Source organism: Columba livia, chromosome 9, assembly GCF_036013475.1.
Source record: "Columba livia isolate bColLiv1 breed racing homer chromosome 9, bColLiv1.pat.W.v2, whole genome shotgun sequence".
NCBI classification, from domain to species: domain Eukaryota; kingdom Metazoa; phylum Chordata; class Aves; order Columbiformes; family Columbidae; genus Columba; species Columba livia.
Window position 1 is genome coordinate 5,707,944 of NC_088610.1, and position 14,438 is coordinate 5,722,381.

The following is a 14,438-nucleotide window of genomic DNA, read 5'->3' on the forward strand; positions in this document are numbered from 1 at the left end:
TGGCATCATTTCAGGTGGGGTAATGGTGGGCGTCCCCCAACTTGGGGTCAGTGCTGCGGTGTCTGTTGGCCCCTGGGGCAGGGAGGGAGCTGATGGCAGAGGGGGGCAACTTGTGCGACTGATGATGCATCACCAGATGTCACTGGGAGAGGCTGGTTTGTGGCCTCCCCCTGCAAACTGCCCAGTGGATCCAGGGCAGGAGGTACAAGCTGCTGAGTAAGGGGCTCTTCATGGTGCCTGTCCCCTTCTGGAGCCGCACTTTGCTGCTAGCAGAGGCACCTTGGTGCCCCATCTCTGTCCTATGCAGCAGGGTTCTCCCCTCACAGCAGCGTCCTGCATTGCCCTATAAACACCACAGACACAGGAGGTACAAACAGTAAACTTTAAAACAACTGTTGAAGAAAGCACAGTGCTGGCCATGCATAGAGCAAACCAGGGCTGCCCTGGGGGAAGCACAGCACAAGGAGCCAGTTTCTGGGGGCTTTTCCCCAGAAAAGCCCTGCTCAGCCTAAAGCTAAGCTGTGGCTAACAGCAGCAATGGTGACTGATGGTAAGCTCAGGCTTACTCCCGAGTACAGTGGTTGTAGAAAATGTTTCTGGCAGGCATGGGCACACTGGGGATGGGCTCTCGCAGCCACCAGCAAACCAAACCCATGGCAGCAGGAGGACCCTGCACATCCACATGGGGTTCCAGCAGCTGCCCCAGCACAGCAGCTCAAGCAGGGGGTGATGGCAGAGAAGAGACCTGCAAAACCCCAAGGCTTGCTGCTGTTACACTGAGACCTCCAACCATGCCCAGGGCAATCCCTGGCCAGGGGGTGAGGTACCAACTGGCACGTTGGCAAAGGCACGTCTGCCCCCGGCACCAAGGGGCACGAGCCCGTCACTGGGAGGGCGTGTGGGGGGTGTAGCGACGCTCAAACTGGCCCACGTCAAACTTGCGCTTGCAACCGGCATAGTTCATGTAGCGGATCTTCCCGAAGACAGCCCGCTCTGTCCAGCCGTGATCATGGATGCCACAGATGGACCAGAGGCAGCCTGTGGGCAAGAGGAAGGAGCATCAGCCCCCCCCCTTGCTTGGAGGCAGCCCGAGGGCAAGTGGGATGTGGGTGAAAAGCACAAGCATGGGCTGACCCCTCTGTCCCCCCCACCCCGTGACCTTGGCCATCAGATATAAGACCCCCCCACCCCGTGCTCCCCTCCTGCAGCTTGCCTACGTATCCATTGGGGTCCCTCCCATCCAGCTCATAGCGGTCATTGAGGTAGATGGCAAACTGCAGGGCCTCCTCGGGGGAGCGGGTCCACTCCAGGATCTTCTTGGCCCAGTACATCCGCAGGAAGCCATGCATCTTGCCCTCCTGGACCATTTGGAGCTGAGGAGACAGGGACAGTCATGGGAGTCAGTCCGTGCCAGCTCACCTCTGCCCCTTGGGAAAATGCTGTTTTAAGAGGGTGACACAGAGGACACTACCTGGGCAGCGTTCCACAGTGGGTCGTGCGTGGTCCCCTGCTCCAGCTCCTGCAGCTTGTAGAGAAAAGGCCTCTTGTCTTCGGCATGGAGCTTCAGGGTGGTTTGTGCCCAGTCATAGGCACCTGTGAGCAAAAGAGATGGGGAGCAACACTAAGCAACCCGCTCCTGCAGGTCCCCAAGGAAGGGATGAGGAACTGGGCTACTGAGGACACCAGGCCCTGGAGGTACCAGCCTTGAAGAGGACATCCACCAGCTCCTGTTCTCCCTGCAGAAGCTACCTAACATTGACACATAACGTCTCCTTGGTCCCCCTCTTTGCAGAAACAGGATTGCCAAGTTGGCATGACCAGTTGGGCACCAGCCTGGCCCTGAGTGTTGCCCACCCGACCTGGGGTGCTACCTTGCACACTGTCGTAGTTCTCATTGTAGTAGCAAAAGTTTTCAGCCAGCTCCCGCCGCACCACAGCCTCCTCCACGAACACATCCACTGACTCCTTGTACTTGCCCCGCTGTTTCTGCACCTCCAGGATGGCTCGTTGAGTGGAAACTTGGCCTGGGGAGTTGGGGAGGGAGCAAGTTGGGCTGCTGGTCTGAGCTGCCGTGAGGGGTGGGAAGCCTGGGACACTCACCAAAGTGGAACCATGGGGACAGGTTGCTGAGCGCCTCCTTGTTGGGGTTGTTCCGGTGGGATCCAAAGTATTTCAGTCGCTCTGCGATGAAGGACTGCAGCACAGCCAGCCCTGCAGCCGTGCCAGGGGTCGCCCACTCCACCTCCTTCACAGTGCGGTCCACCTGCAAGCTGGAATAACAGGCCTCCCAAGCGATGGGCTGGGTGGCAACCAAGCAGCGTAACTATATTTGTAGATACGCTTCAGCCAGGGCTGCCCTGAGTGTTACGTCTCCCGGATGTCCCCAACCAGCAAGTCCCCAGATCACACCAGCCTTCTCCTCTTAACTAGCCCTGAGATGTGGGAACTGAATGAATGAGGTGGGAACCTCCCTTTCCTGGTACATCCCCAGCTCTGCAGCACCTCTGCATGCCCTCAGGCAGGATGCTGTCCCCACCTCCTGCCATCCCTTCCCAGGACCACAAAGCAGCTTTGAAACTCTCCAGGGCTGACTGTTAGGGGGGTGTGAAGATATCTTTTGTTGGTACCTCTGCCGGGCAGGACGGGGGATACGGATGACAAATGACAGGGGGGAACTCGGTGATGAACTCAGGGAGCTGAGAGTTGATCTTGCCCCGGAAGGTCCAGGCACTGTACTCCTGCTTGGGGGAGGCAACCCAGCAAGGCACGATGTTGTGGGCATCAACCTGGGAAGCAAAGACACAGAGGACATGAGCAAGAGAAGTAAACAGTCCCTGCTCAGGTCTCTCCAGGGTACCTCTGCAGGCATGAAACACAGGAGACAAGGTTCTCCCTTGTCTCACCAGCCAGAGTTTTCCCCTCCCAGAGTGTGGGCGCCCACCTGTGCAAATGGCACATCCTCTGGCAACCGCTCCCTGATGTCCTCCACCCACTGTCGGGGGAGGCGGAGGGGGCTGAAGTCTGTCACCAGCCCACCCACACCATGCTCCACCACGAACGCAGGCAGCACATCCTTGGGGTAGCCCAACAGCAAGTGGAAGGGGATGTTCAGCTCCGCACACTCCTGCAGGGAGAGGGAAAGGGCTATGGGATGGTCTGCACCTCTGCAGACCCCATCCCATCATCATCTGCTGAAGGGATGGATCTACCTCCTCCCTTCCCTGTGAGCCTTGTCCCACCCAGCGTGGACATCCCCGCAACAGCTGTACCTCAGTCACCTCCTGCAGGCCCTTCAGCATGAAGTCGTAGTGGCGGATGGTGGCATCCAGGAATTTGGGCACCAGGCAGAAGCAGACATGCAGAGGCAGCTCCTGTTTGAGGGCCAGGCGCTGGGCATAGAGGAAAGCCCAGTTATCTGGGGAGAAAGCGCCCAGGGCTGTGTCAGGGGGATGCTCCGCGGCCGGGAAGGAGGTGGAGTTTCCCAAGAGGAGCCTCTCCCCGCCTCCAGTTGTCCCTCCCCAACAGAGGGGGGCATCAGCACCAAGGGCTACAGTAGGGAGGAGCCAACGCTTTCGCCACCCGTGGGAGCTCCGTTTCCCGCGTTTCTCCGCCAGCTGATTCCCACCTTGCACCCGCTGGTCCCGGAACATCCAGTAAAGGATGCACCGAGCGTCTTCCTTCAGGTCCGAGCCCTGCGAGACCAGCCGGACCCGCTTTTTGTTGTACTTGAACTCCCGCACGGACGGGGCCGTCCTCCGCCGGGCCTCCTGCACCGCATCCTCTTCCTCCTCCTTCCTCCTCCGAGACACGCGTGGCAGCTTCGCGGCCTCGGCTTTTCGCTTCCCTCGGCTCCGCCGCATCCTTAGGACCGCTCGGAGCAGCGTGGTTGCTTGGGGCCGCTGCGAAGGGAAACGAGACCGGACTCAGCTCTCGGTGCCCGCTGCCTTGAGCATCCCGGTCCGGTTCGGGGACCCGAGTCTGAATGCGAATCCCCACTCCCTACCGTGCAGCCACGCGGTCCTCTGAGCGTTATACAACACGGGGCGTGGGCTATGGGTGTGGCCATGGGCGTGGCTATTGGAGAAGGGGCGTGGATCCAGCACCTGGTGGCGTCCCCCCTCCCACCTCCCTCCTCGGGGGCCGGGGCTGCGCCGATGTCCCCGGCGCGCCCGTGGACATGAGCAAGAGACATCGGCGCAGCCCCGGCCCCCGAGGAGGGTTGTCAGTGCCAGTCGTTGCCTCCCCTCCCTGCCCCGGGAACGAGGAAGTGGCTCTCGCCACCTTCTGCCATCACTCCACAGCGTAGTTCCCTGCTGACACCATCCCCTCGCCCTCTGTCCCCCAGGTGCAGGGACTTGTCGCCACGCAAGGAGTGGGGGTGCTGGCTCTGGACATGTCTGGGCAGAGAAGAGGGCTGTCCTTGCCCCTGCTGCTGTTGAGCCTCGCTGTGTCGGACTTCACGCTGGGTAAGGGCTGAGCGGGATGCTGCGCTCTCCGTGGGGTGGGTGGTGAGCAGGGAGCATCATTCCCCATGGTGGTAGGTGGCCCTGGGGTGGCTTCACCCACAGAGGTGACACACTCTGGGTGCTGTTGCTCTCAGACATCTTAGCCCCGTTCCAGGGCTGCACTTTGCAACACTGGAGCAACAAGCTTGGCTTTGTTTCTTTTGCTTCTCTCACACGTCTCCAACTGGGCAGAGAAGACCTTGGCCCCAGCTGGACCCCCTTACTGACCCTTAGTCGAGGCTGGGCTTGTTGCTTTTACTCAGAAGCACCAAACATGCTGCCAGCATGGCAACATCACCAGGATGTTATGGGCCTGAAAAACTGCAAATGCCATCCTGGTGTTTGGATTTGACACAAAGCAAGACTCGTGTTGAGACAAGCACACAGAATAAACCTGGGGCTTGTACCTCCTGCAAGCCTTGACCTACAGCCACAGGCCCCTTTTGCCCACATCCCTCAACCCCCTGAGCTTTCACGGGTCACAGCTCTCCCTAAGCTGCAAGTTGGGATTTGTTCCCCTATGACCCCCTCTGTGGGGCTGCTTCCCCCATTGCCATTGTTTACACCCCACGCTATCAGTTCCTATCTGCAGCAGAGAGGTTTGTATAAACTGTTGCTTCTGCAGTTCCAGCCCATCTCACGGTCACCAGTTCCTGCACGGCTCTTCCCGTCAGACAGGTTTGTCCGACTTCCTCCAGGGATGGGTGAAGGTGGTGGAATGGGTCTTAGTGCTGGCGCCTACAGGAGTTTCTGCCCCGAGACCAGAGATGCCCGTGGTTTGTTCCTGTTTTGTCAGGCTGGGGGATTTACATCCCCTGCCTTCCTGAAGCCCACTCAGGGGATCTATGTGTTTGATCTATGCAGGATGGTGAATCCCTGCTCCTGACATTCCCTGGCTGACGTGTAGCTCTGGGTCCCTTGGGGACCTCATGCTGGTGGTGATGCTGTACTGCCCCTGGCATAGCCAGAGCCTCAGTCGTTCACAGCCAGCCCTTGTGCACTTCATTCTCCAACTTCTTTTCAGGTACCACTGCCATGGATGCAACAGTGACCATGTCCCCAACTCACCCTGCCTCCCTGACACCCATGGAGACCTCAGCACTGCTGCCCGCTGCTGAATCCAGCACGGCAGGCACCGTCGCTCCCTCCAGCCCTGAAACGGGAACCTCTACCCCAGGGAATTCCAGCATGTCCCTGGGGACCAGCAGCACCTCACCTCCCACCACACCAGCACCGACAGCTGCTTCGTCTGAGCCCTTGACAACCCTGGCAGACACCACAGCCACCCCCAATACCATCACAAGTGTCTCCAGAAGCACCCGTGCTCCAAGCCAGCTGACGGGGACCACGGCTGGGACCACCCTTGACATTTCCAGCTTGAGTACAGGGCTGAGCCCAAGAACCCCAACAGCACCTGAGACCCCCAATGCAGTCACGGGTGAGTGCAGCCACGGGGTTCCTGGAGAGCAGGGGCATGGCCAGGGTGACAAATCCCTGTGGGGACGCTGGGCAGGTACCTGGGTGCTTTCCTATTGGTACCTTCATTTAGTCTTGATCTGTCCTCAGCTGAAGGAGCATCCTGCACCTCTGCAGACAGTGCTGCCCTGAGACTGGCGATGCCCGTGGTTTGCTCCTGTTTTGTCAGGCTGGGGGATTTACGTCCCCTGGCTTGCTGATGATCACATTGCCATGCAGGGGATCCATGTGTTTGATCCATGTGGGACAGTGAATTCTTAACTTCCGATGCTCCACAGCTGATGGGTAGCTCAGGGACCTCATACTGTTGGTGGTGCTGCACCATCCCTGGCACAGCCAGTCTCAGCCTTTTACCACCAGTCCTTGTACGCATCACTCTCCTACCTCTTTACAGGAACTACTGTTACAAATGTGGCAGCAACTGTGTCCCTGACTCACCCAACCTCCTTGATGCCCACAGCGACCACAGCACTGCTGCCCACCAGTACCTCCACCACTGCAGGCACCATCCCTCCCTCCAGCCCTGAAACCTCCACCCCAGAGGTGCTGACAGATTCCTTCTCAACCAGCACTGCAATGCCCCAGGGGAGCAGCACAGCAGCCTCCAGCATCCCCACACCAGAGGAGAGGAGCAGCACAGCCCACAGCACTCTGGGCTCACTGGCTGGCACCACAGTGCAGCCTGATCCCACTCCAACAAGGCTGGGGCTCACCACTGGCACCCCAACAGGGATGGGGCTCACCACTGGCACCCCAACGCCAACCCCCATGGCCATGACACCCACCAGTGCTGACACAACTATCAGCATATCTGTGGGGACCAGCTCAGCCCTGGCCACCACCTTGTTTGGAGTCCAAACGAGCATGCTGCCTTCCCCCACCTCCACTCTTCTCTCCCCAACCTGGGTGGGCACCACGCTCGGCACCAGCACCCACCAAGGACCAGCTGTGACCATGCTGCTTGGCAGCACACCCATGGGGACCGGCAATGCCTCTTCTCCAACTGCACCAGCACTGACAGCCTCTCCAGCTGAGCCCTTGATGACCCCGGCGGACACCACGGCTGCCCCTGACACCAACACGGGAGCTCCCGAGAGCACCCCCAGCCAGCCAGCCAGGACCAGCCCTGACACCACCACCCCAACAGCACCCGAGCCCCCCGGTGCCACCGCAGGTGAGTGCAGCTGCCCAGTGCCTGGAGGGCAGGGTCAGGGTGACAAATCCCCACGGGATCTCCCACCAGGCGTCCAGTTTTCTGGCCCTGTGGCAGCCACCCTGTCTGCGTGGCATCCCTGGGCAGACACTGGCTGTGCTTCTGTGTGGCCGTGTCCCGCAGAGTGCACCCCAGGACCCTGCGGTCAGACTGCACCCTGGGAGTGTGACTGCACCTTGAGGTCAGACTGCACCCCAGGAGTGTGGCTGCACCCCAGCAGTGCCGCTCCCTGGGCGCCTGTGCCCCAGCAGTGCGGCTGTACCCCAGTGGTGTCTGCAGGAGTCTGTCCCCTGGGGCTACACCTATACCCTGGTGACACCGCCCTCTGTGCATCTGAACAGGGGTGGAAGACTGTACCCAGCCCCTTGGCCAGGCATGTGTCCCCAGTGTCCCTGTACCCCAGGACAGCCACTGTATCCTGACAGAGTACCTGCACTCAGGCCTAATGCATACAGTGTGGGCGCACGCCAGCAGAGCGCCTGTACCGCAGTGATGCCCTCAGTGCGCCTGTGCCCTGGCAGTGCCCCAGGGTACCTGTACAGCAGCAGGGTGGCTGTGGTCTGCCAGTCCTCCAGCCTGCCTGTCCCCTGGCCCAGTGCCTGCAGGCGCCTCGGACTGGTCTTGTCCCTGACCCCGAGAAGAAGGAAGCGTCTCTGGCTGTCGGTAGTGCGCTTCAGCAGTGACACGCTGTGACACGGGGAAGTGATGCTTGTACAGACAGCCCAGGGAACAAACCCTCAGCCCGGAGCACGCCCTTCCTGAGCGCCGTCTGTTCTCTTGGCCAGTTCCCCAGCTCAGGCAGAGCAGGCGGTTTTCTCACAGGAGTGTTGGTGCTGGGAGCCACTTAACATCACTCTTGTGGTGGAGCACAAGGACAGACCCAGGCAGCCTCGCTGCTTCCCTGGGCTTTTTCCCTTCATCACTGTCCCCTCAGCAAGCGGGGACCTGGTGTGCCGCAGTGGTAGCCCTGCTGCCCTGCCCTGCCCACTGCTTGTGGCTGCTCTGGGTCCAACTGAGCAGCTGATGTCTGCTCAGCATCATACTGGTCTCTGGGAGTGTCCGTGTTGGGTGGAAGCCTCCGCTTCACTGACAACACCTGCGGAGTAAAAGGACCCACCTGGATGCTCCTCATCTACTGGGCAAAGGAGACTCTGAAAACCCAGTGCTGGGGCTGTGGGGAGCACTTGGAGCGGTGCCTGCGAAGGGGCATCGTCTCCCACCCACCTGGACATGGCTGGGCAGAGGGGGGGGTTGCCCCTGCTGCTGCTGAGCCTCGCCGTGATGCACCTCTTGCTGGGTAAGCACTGAGTGGGATGTAATGTTCACGGGGTGGGTGGCGAGCTGGGAACCTTGATCCCTGGGGCGCTTTGCCTGCCACAGGCGCCTCTGGGGTGTGGGGGGTGAAATGCTGCAGCTGCCGTTTGCTAAATGGGAAGTAGAGGGACTTACAGCTCTGCCTTTGTGTGAAGATGAGGCCCTTCACTGCAGACACCCACCTGGGCATGGGCTGAGATCAGACCTTTGCCCTTCTCCACATTATTATTTAACCAGCTGCTGCCTGTAGCAGCTCAGGGAGGGAGTGGCTGCTGGGGTCTTGGGGAGTGTCTGGAGGGACTGGCTGAAAGCAGATGGCAGCTCATGGCCTGGTTCCTCATCCCCATGTGAGCAGAACTCCAGACTCACTAGGTTTGTGTTGGGATCACCAGTGAACCCAGCCTGGCATCTCAAAGGTACCACTTCACAGGCATCCCTCAACAGTGACCTGGGCAGCCAGGCTGGTTTGTGTGTGATTTTGGAGAGGGTTATGGATGCCTGGGCTTCCCCAGACACAGGTCTGTGCAGACAGAGAGGGCAGCCTTCCTGTGTTCTTCAACCCCCCCGCAGAGCTTTCACGGGTTGCTGCACGTCTCTAACAACTTGCCTTGAGCTGCAAGCTACGATTGTTCCTCTATGCCCCCCCTCTGTGGGGCTGCTTCCCCATTGCCATTGTTTACACCCTGTGTTATCAGTTCCTGTCTATCCGCAGCAGAGAGGTTTGTATAAACTGTTGCTTCTGCAGTTCCAGCCCATCTCACGGTCACCAGTTCCTGCACGGCTCTTCCCGTCAGACAGGTTTGTCCGACTTCCTCCAGGGATGGGTGAAGGTGGTGGAATGGGTCTTAGTGCTGGCGCCTACAGGAGTTTCTGCCCCGAGACCAGAGATGCCCGTGGTTTGTTCCTGTTTTGTCAGGCTGGGGGATTTACATCCCCTGCCTTCCTGAAGCCCACTCAGGGGATCTATGTGTTTGATCTATGCAGGATGGTGAACCCCTGCTCCTGACATTTCCTGGCTGATGTGTAGCTCTGGGTCCCTTGGGGACCTCATGCTGGTGGTGATGCTGTACTGCCCCTGGCACAGCCAGAGCCTCAGTCTTTCACAGCCAGCCCTTGTGCACTTCATTCTCCAACTTCTTTTCAGGTACCACTGCCATGGATGCAACAGTGACCATGTCCCCAACTCACCCTGCCTCCCTGACACCCATGGAGACCTCAGCACTGCTGCCCGCTGCTGAATCCAGCACGGCAGGCACCGTCGCTCCCTCCAGCCCTGAAACGGGAGCCTCCACCCCAGGGAATTCCAGCATGTCCCTGGGGACCAGCAGCACCTCACCTCCCACCACACCAGCACCGACAGCTGCTTCGTCTGAGCCCTTGACAACCCTGGCAGACACCACAGCCACCCCCAATACCATCACAAGTGTCCCCAGAAGCACCCGTGCTCCCAGCCAGCTGACGGGGACCACGGCTGGGACCACCCTTGGCATTTCCAGCTTGAGTACAGGGCTGAGCCCAAGAACCCCAACAGCACCTGAGACCCCCAATGCAGTCACGGGTGAGTGCAGCCACGGGGTTCCTGGAGAGCAGGGGCATGGCCAGGGTGACAAATCCCTGTGGGGACGCTGGGCAGGTACCTGGGTGCTTTCCTATTGGTACCTTCATTTAGTCTTGATCTGTCCTCAGCTGAAGGAGCATCCTGCACCTCTGCAGACAGTGCTAACGTAACATTGCTTTGCCCAGGCATGGAGCCCTCTTCCCCTGGCAGCAGCTCAGCCCAGACCCCAGAAGTTACACTCAGCACCACTGGAGACCTGCCACCAACTCTGCCAGCCTGCCCCACCACCATGTCCAACACCAGTAAGTGCAGTGCCCCGTGGCCATCCTCACTCCCCCAGCACTCTGGTGTCTTTGGGCTTTTGTTGTGCTCTCAGTATGTGGGCATTGATTCTCTCTGGGATGTGTGGTTTGCTGTACAGGTGCAGTGTTGTTCTCCTGACAGTGTAGGATGTCCATGACACGATTAATCTGAAGGGGTGTTCCGTGTCTGTGCCAGTGATCAGGCAGAGAGACCCCTCCAGGTCCTTTGGTGCAGTCAAAGCCTCATGGGCAATAACCAGAACAGTGTTTTTTGTCCCTAGGTGCATCTCGCCTCTTTCTGTCGCTGCGGCTGACCGTCCCCCTGGATCTGGGGAACACCACGGCGCAGGAGCTGGTGTTGTCCAAGGTGAGGTGTGCCAGCGGGGTGACGCCACTTTGTGTCTGCCAGCCATGGTCCAGACAGCGAGGGGGGCAGCAGCAAGCAGGAAGGGAATGGCTGGTTCTCACATTGAATGTCATCCGGAGCCCTTTTAGATGGGTTCCTTTAGCTGCCATGGTTGAGGATCAGGCCCTTCCTAGGCGGGGAGTGGGAGCAGTAGACGCCCCTCAGTGCAGTTTCATGGCTGTCCTCTCCCTGCAGCTTCGCACGGACCTGCAGACAGTGTTCCCATGTGCTGGTGTGGCACTGGAGTGGCGAGGGACGAGGAGGACGTGAGTGCTGCTCTTCGCCTGGCCAGGACCTGCAGGGCTGGCATCCCCATGGACTTCCAAGCCTCCTGCTCCCAGCTCCTCTCTCCACTACACTGCAGCCCTTCAGGGTAACCTGTACAGCTTCCCTTGAACCTGGGACCCCCCATCCTTCATTGTACACCCCCAGTGACCCCCACGGGCTGGGGTGCCCATGTTCCTTCCCACAGCCTTTCTGTAGAACCTGAGCCATCCCACCACCCTGCACCAGACCTAGCTCCTGTGGTGGGACACCCCAGTGCTGCTGGGAGGAGGGGACTCAGCCTGGCTGGACTTTTATAGCTGGGACTGAGCTGGCCCATCCACAAAAGCCACCCTGGGGACTGACAGAAAGGAGACCTGAAGCCCCTGGTACTGCTGTGCCTCAGGGCACCAGCGGTCCTGGTGACATCTAAGGATTTGCAACCCAGGGACCTTGCAGTGTCCAAAGTCTCTGAGAGATGCTCCATGACCGCTTCACATCCAGAGCATGCCAAGATGGAGGCTGGGGTGGCTCTGGGAAGGAGGCAGGAGAGAAAAACCTCCTTCTGCCACCTGAGCCCCATCCCAGGGCTGTCAGCACACCAGCTCCCCCCGTCTCTCCTGTGATGGCACTGACAGAGCAGCACACACTTGCAACAAAGGGGAATCCCATGTTTTCCATTACAAAGATGACAACTTCTTTTATTTTCCAAGTTGCCTTCCCCAGATTTCAGCTTCACCGTCTAGCAGAGGTACTGGTGAGAAAAACTGGCTGAGTCCCAAAAGTTTCACAAGGGAGAGACTGGTTCTGGGCTGTCCCCTCCTGGCAGAGGCCACTGCAGACATTCCTGAGGACAGCTTGCCACCCCGACAGCCTGGGGGTCCCTGCTTTGGTGCTCTCTGCCCCATGATACTCCCAAAACTGCCGAGGCAGCTGTGGGGCCGTGGAAATCCCGTGGGCTGTGCTCCTTCCCTGTGTTTTTTCAGTCCCAAGCTAAGGAGACAGCCGCAGCGTCTGTCCCCCTGCAGCAAAGTCATTTATTAACTGATTAATTAGCCAGATAAAATCCAACTGAAGCAATTATTAGCCTAAGTAAGTCACCTCGCCGGGAGATTGAAAACTGAATTAATTAACAAAATAGCCATGTTGCTTGTTGGGGGTTATTTTCGGCTGATCCTTGCTTCTTGCTGGCAGCCTGTGCTGGCACAGGGATGGCTGGAAGGGGATGCATGGGGCTGTGGGTTGCCAAACCTGGGGAGAGTTCCTGGGCTCCCTGGATTGTCACCTCTCTGGAAAGGATCCAGCAGCTGGACAGAATAGGGAAAGCCACCCTGGGATCACCCGGCTGTCTGCCAGCTTGCAGGGGCTGGGAGAGGCTGGGCTGGGGCTGGAGGCTGAGCCCAGGCAGCTGGTCAGGATGGGATGCTATTTGCATCCCAGCATTGCCCCTTTGCTCTCTGGGGTGCTGCCTGGCTTTTGGGGGCTTGTTGGAGATGTTGGCACCAAGAGAGGTTCCTTAGCACCCAGACAGGGAGCCAGGGAGAAGGGCAAACCTGCTGGAAGGGGGTCCCTGCACTGGATGCCTGCTGGGGTGCTGGGAAAGAAATCCTCGTGCTCTGCCTACGCCGTGGAAACGGGCCAAGAGTCCTCCCACGCCACGTCCCACTGGGCTGATTTCTCCGGCTGCTGAATCCATAACTTCAGACCCCAGGACATGGCCGGGGGCCAAGGCCGGGGTAATGGAGCCAAACTGCGTCACAAAGGGAGGAAAAGGTCCTGAAGTGCTGGGATGAAAAGGTGACCGGGGCACTCGCTGTCCCCTGCCAGCACTACTGCCTTCCACTGTTATCGTGATTGGGGGGCAGTGAGGGGAGGGGATGCTCTGGTCCCACTGAGCCCCCCTGCAAACCCACTCTGGGAGGGGGAAGAGAGACACAGTGTGGGGACGTGGCTCCCATGGGGATGGTTGGCACTGCCCTGGTGTTGAGGACACGGAGCTCTCACAAGCTCCTGACACTGCCCATGCTCTCTGTGCCTGCCCACCTTGAGGATGCTAAGTACCACCTTCTCCCCATGGCTGCTAGTCTTCCACGGACCCCTGAGAGGTCAGATCTGCATCCTGCTACTTTCCCAGCCTGTAAATAGTTTCTCAGCCTCTTTGTTGTGACTCACTGCCATCTATCAGCATCATCCCAAAGAGCAGACCCTGTGCCCAGCGGCACAGTTGCCTTTGGAGGGCTCAGCAGCATCACAGGACACATGTCTTGAGTCCCTTGTGACTCAGCTGTCCCTTCCAGTGTCCCATTCCCCTTCACGCCCTCCGGCGGCTGTAGCCCGGTTCCTGCTGTCCAGGAGGAGGGTGTTGCAATGCGCCCAGCTTGCCAAATCACCCAGAACCTGCGGGGTTGATGGATAACCCGATCCCCCCTTCCCCTGAGCCCTCCTCAAATGCCCTTGCCAGGAGGCCAAAGCAGTGCCAGTAGGAGATGCCAGGATCTCCGCAGGGCTGGAACAACCACCCCATTAATTCCAGGAAGGCTGATAAGGCACCATGCCAGGCCATGCTGTGCTGTGCTGTGCCGGATGGTGCAGAGACCCTGCACACTGGGATTCTCAGTGTTTCCCCCCAGCTTCAGGCTCCTGAGGGGCTCTGGTGCCAATCCAATGCTTTGGTCCTTGGTAAAAGTAGATGATCATTATCCTTGAAGGAGCCAGTGGCTTGCCAGGACCTTGGGTTCAGGTGTAGTAGAAGGATTTATGAAAAGCTCCTTCCCCAGCTGGGAACAGGGCACTGTCCTCGAGATGAGGGATGATCCATGGTGTCTGCAGGCTTTCCTGGGCGGATGTGCCAATGCCAGAGCAGAGGGATGAGCTTGGTTTGTCACCCCTGCAGCTCTGCTGGAGGAGTGGGAAGGACATGGGGGTTTTTGGGACAGTGTGGGCAGGAGGTGCAGGCACGGGGGTCTGGGAACGGTGCCAGTCCCAGCATACCATGGGCAGGAGCCCGCAGGTGAGCTGAGGGTGAGGTGGGCTGGAAGCGCTTTGCTTCAACTGAGCTGTTTTCCCCTATGCTGAGCAGCAATTTGCAACAATTCCTGTGGTTTCTACCACCTTTTGCACCTCAAACCCCAGCTGGAGCAACTCTCTCCAGCGTCAGCACAAATCTCCTGTCAAGGTGGCTTTCCAAAGCAATAAGGCATCGTCAGCACAGGTAGGCGCAACTCTCCCACGGTGGGTTTGTATCCTTCTAATCCTCCATCTGCCCAGGTGTGGCAGCCGCTTGGGTGGTCACTGTCTGGGTGGTCACTGTCTAGGTGGTCACCCCGTGATCTGCAGTGCTGGTTGCATGGGCCCCTGACACACTGTCCTCCTCTGTCTTCGCCCCCGCACTGGCATTTTT

At 59.1% G+C, this 14,438-nt stretch overlaps 2 protein-coding genes across 7 annotated transcripts; one reads left to right on the forward strand and one right to left on the reverse strand.

The window, feature by feature from the left end:
- Positions 1–368: 368 nt before the first annotated feature.
- On the reverse strand, positions 369–8,211 carry LOC102085059 (deoxyribodipyrimidine photo-lyase). Of its 2 annotated transcripts, none has more exons than XM_065072896.1 (10): positions 7,729–8,211; positions 3,626–3,899; positions 3,270–3,415; positions 2,942–3,124; positions 2,628–2,786; positions 2,101–2,299; positions 1,872–2,024; positions 1,472–1,593; positions 1,214–1,373; positions 369–1,038 (listed from the first exon to the last, which is right to left on the reverse strand). In XM_065072896.1, exons 2-10 carry the CDS (start codon positions 3,858–3,860, stop codon positions 884–886), a joined length of 1,512 nt encoding a protein of 503 aa, XP_064928968.1. In that variant the 5' UTR covers positions 3,861–3,899; positions 7,729–8,211; the 3' UTR covers positions 369–883. The 2 variants fall into 2 exon arrangements, with proteins under 2 accessions (XP_064928968.1, XP_005513288.2); XM_005513231.3 differs by lacking the exon at positions 7,729–8,211 and adding an exon at positions 4,004–4,207.
- Positions 4,188–12,180, forward strand: LOC102084872 (mucin-2-like). Of its 5 annotated transcripts, none has more exons than XM_065072892.1 (8): positions 4,194–4,466; positions 5,131–5,183; positions 5,530–5,943; positions 6,376–7,155; positions 9,653–10,066; positions 10,252–10,368; positions 10,634–10,735; positions 10,970–12,180. In XM_065072892.1, exons 3-8 carry the CDS (start codon positions 5,541–5,543, stop codon positions 11,149–11,151), a joined length of 1,998 nt encoding a protein of 665 aa, XP_064928964.1. In that variant the 5' UTR covers positions 4,194–4,466; positions 5,131–5,183; positions 5,530–5,540; the 3' UTR covers positions 11,152–12,180. The 5 variants fall into 5 exon arrangements, with proteins under 5 accessions (XP_064928962.1, XP_064928966.1, XP_064928964.1 ...); XM_065072895.1 differs by having other exon boundaries at positions 10,650–10,735; XM_065072890.1 differs by lacking the exon at positions 5,131–5,183 and having other exon boundaries at positions 4,188–4,466.
- The last annotated feature ends 2,258 nt before the right edge of the window (positions 12,181–14,438 follow it).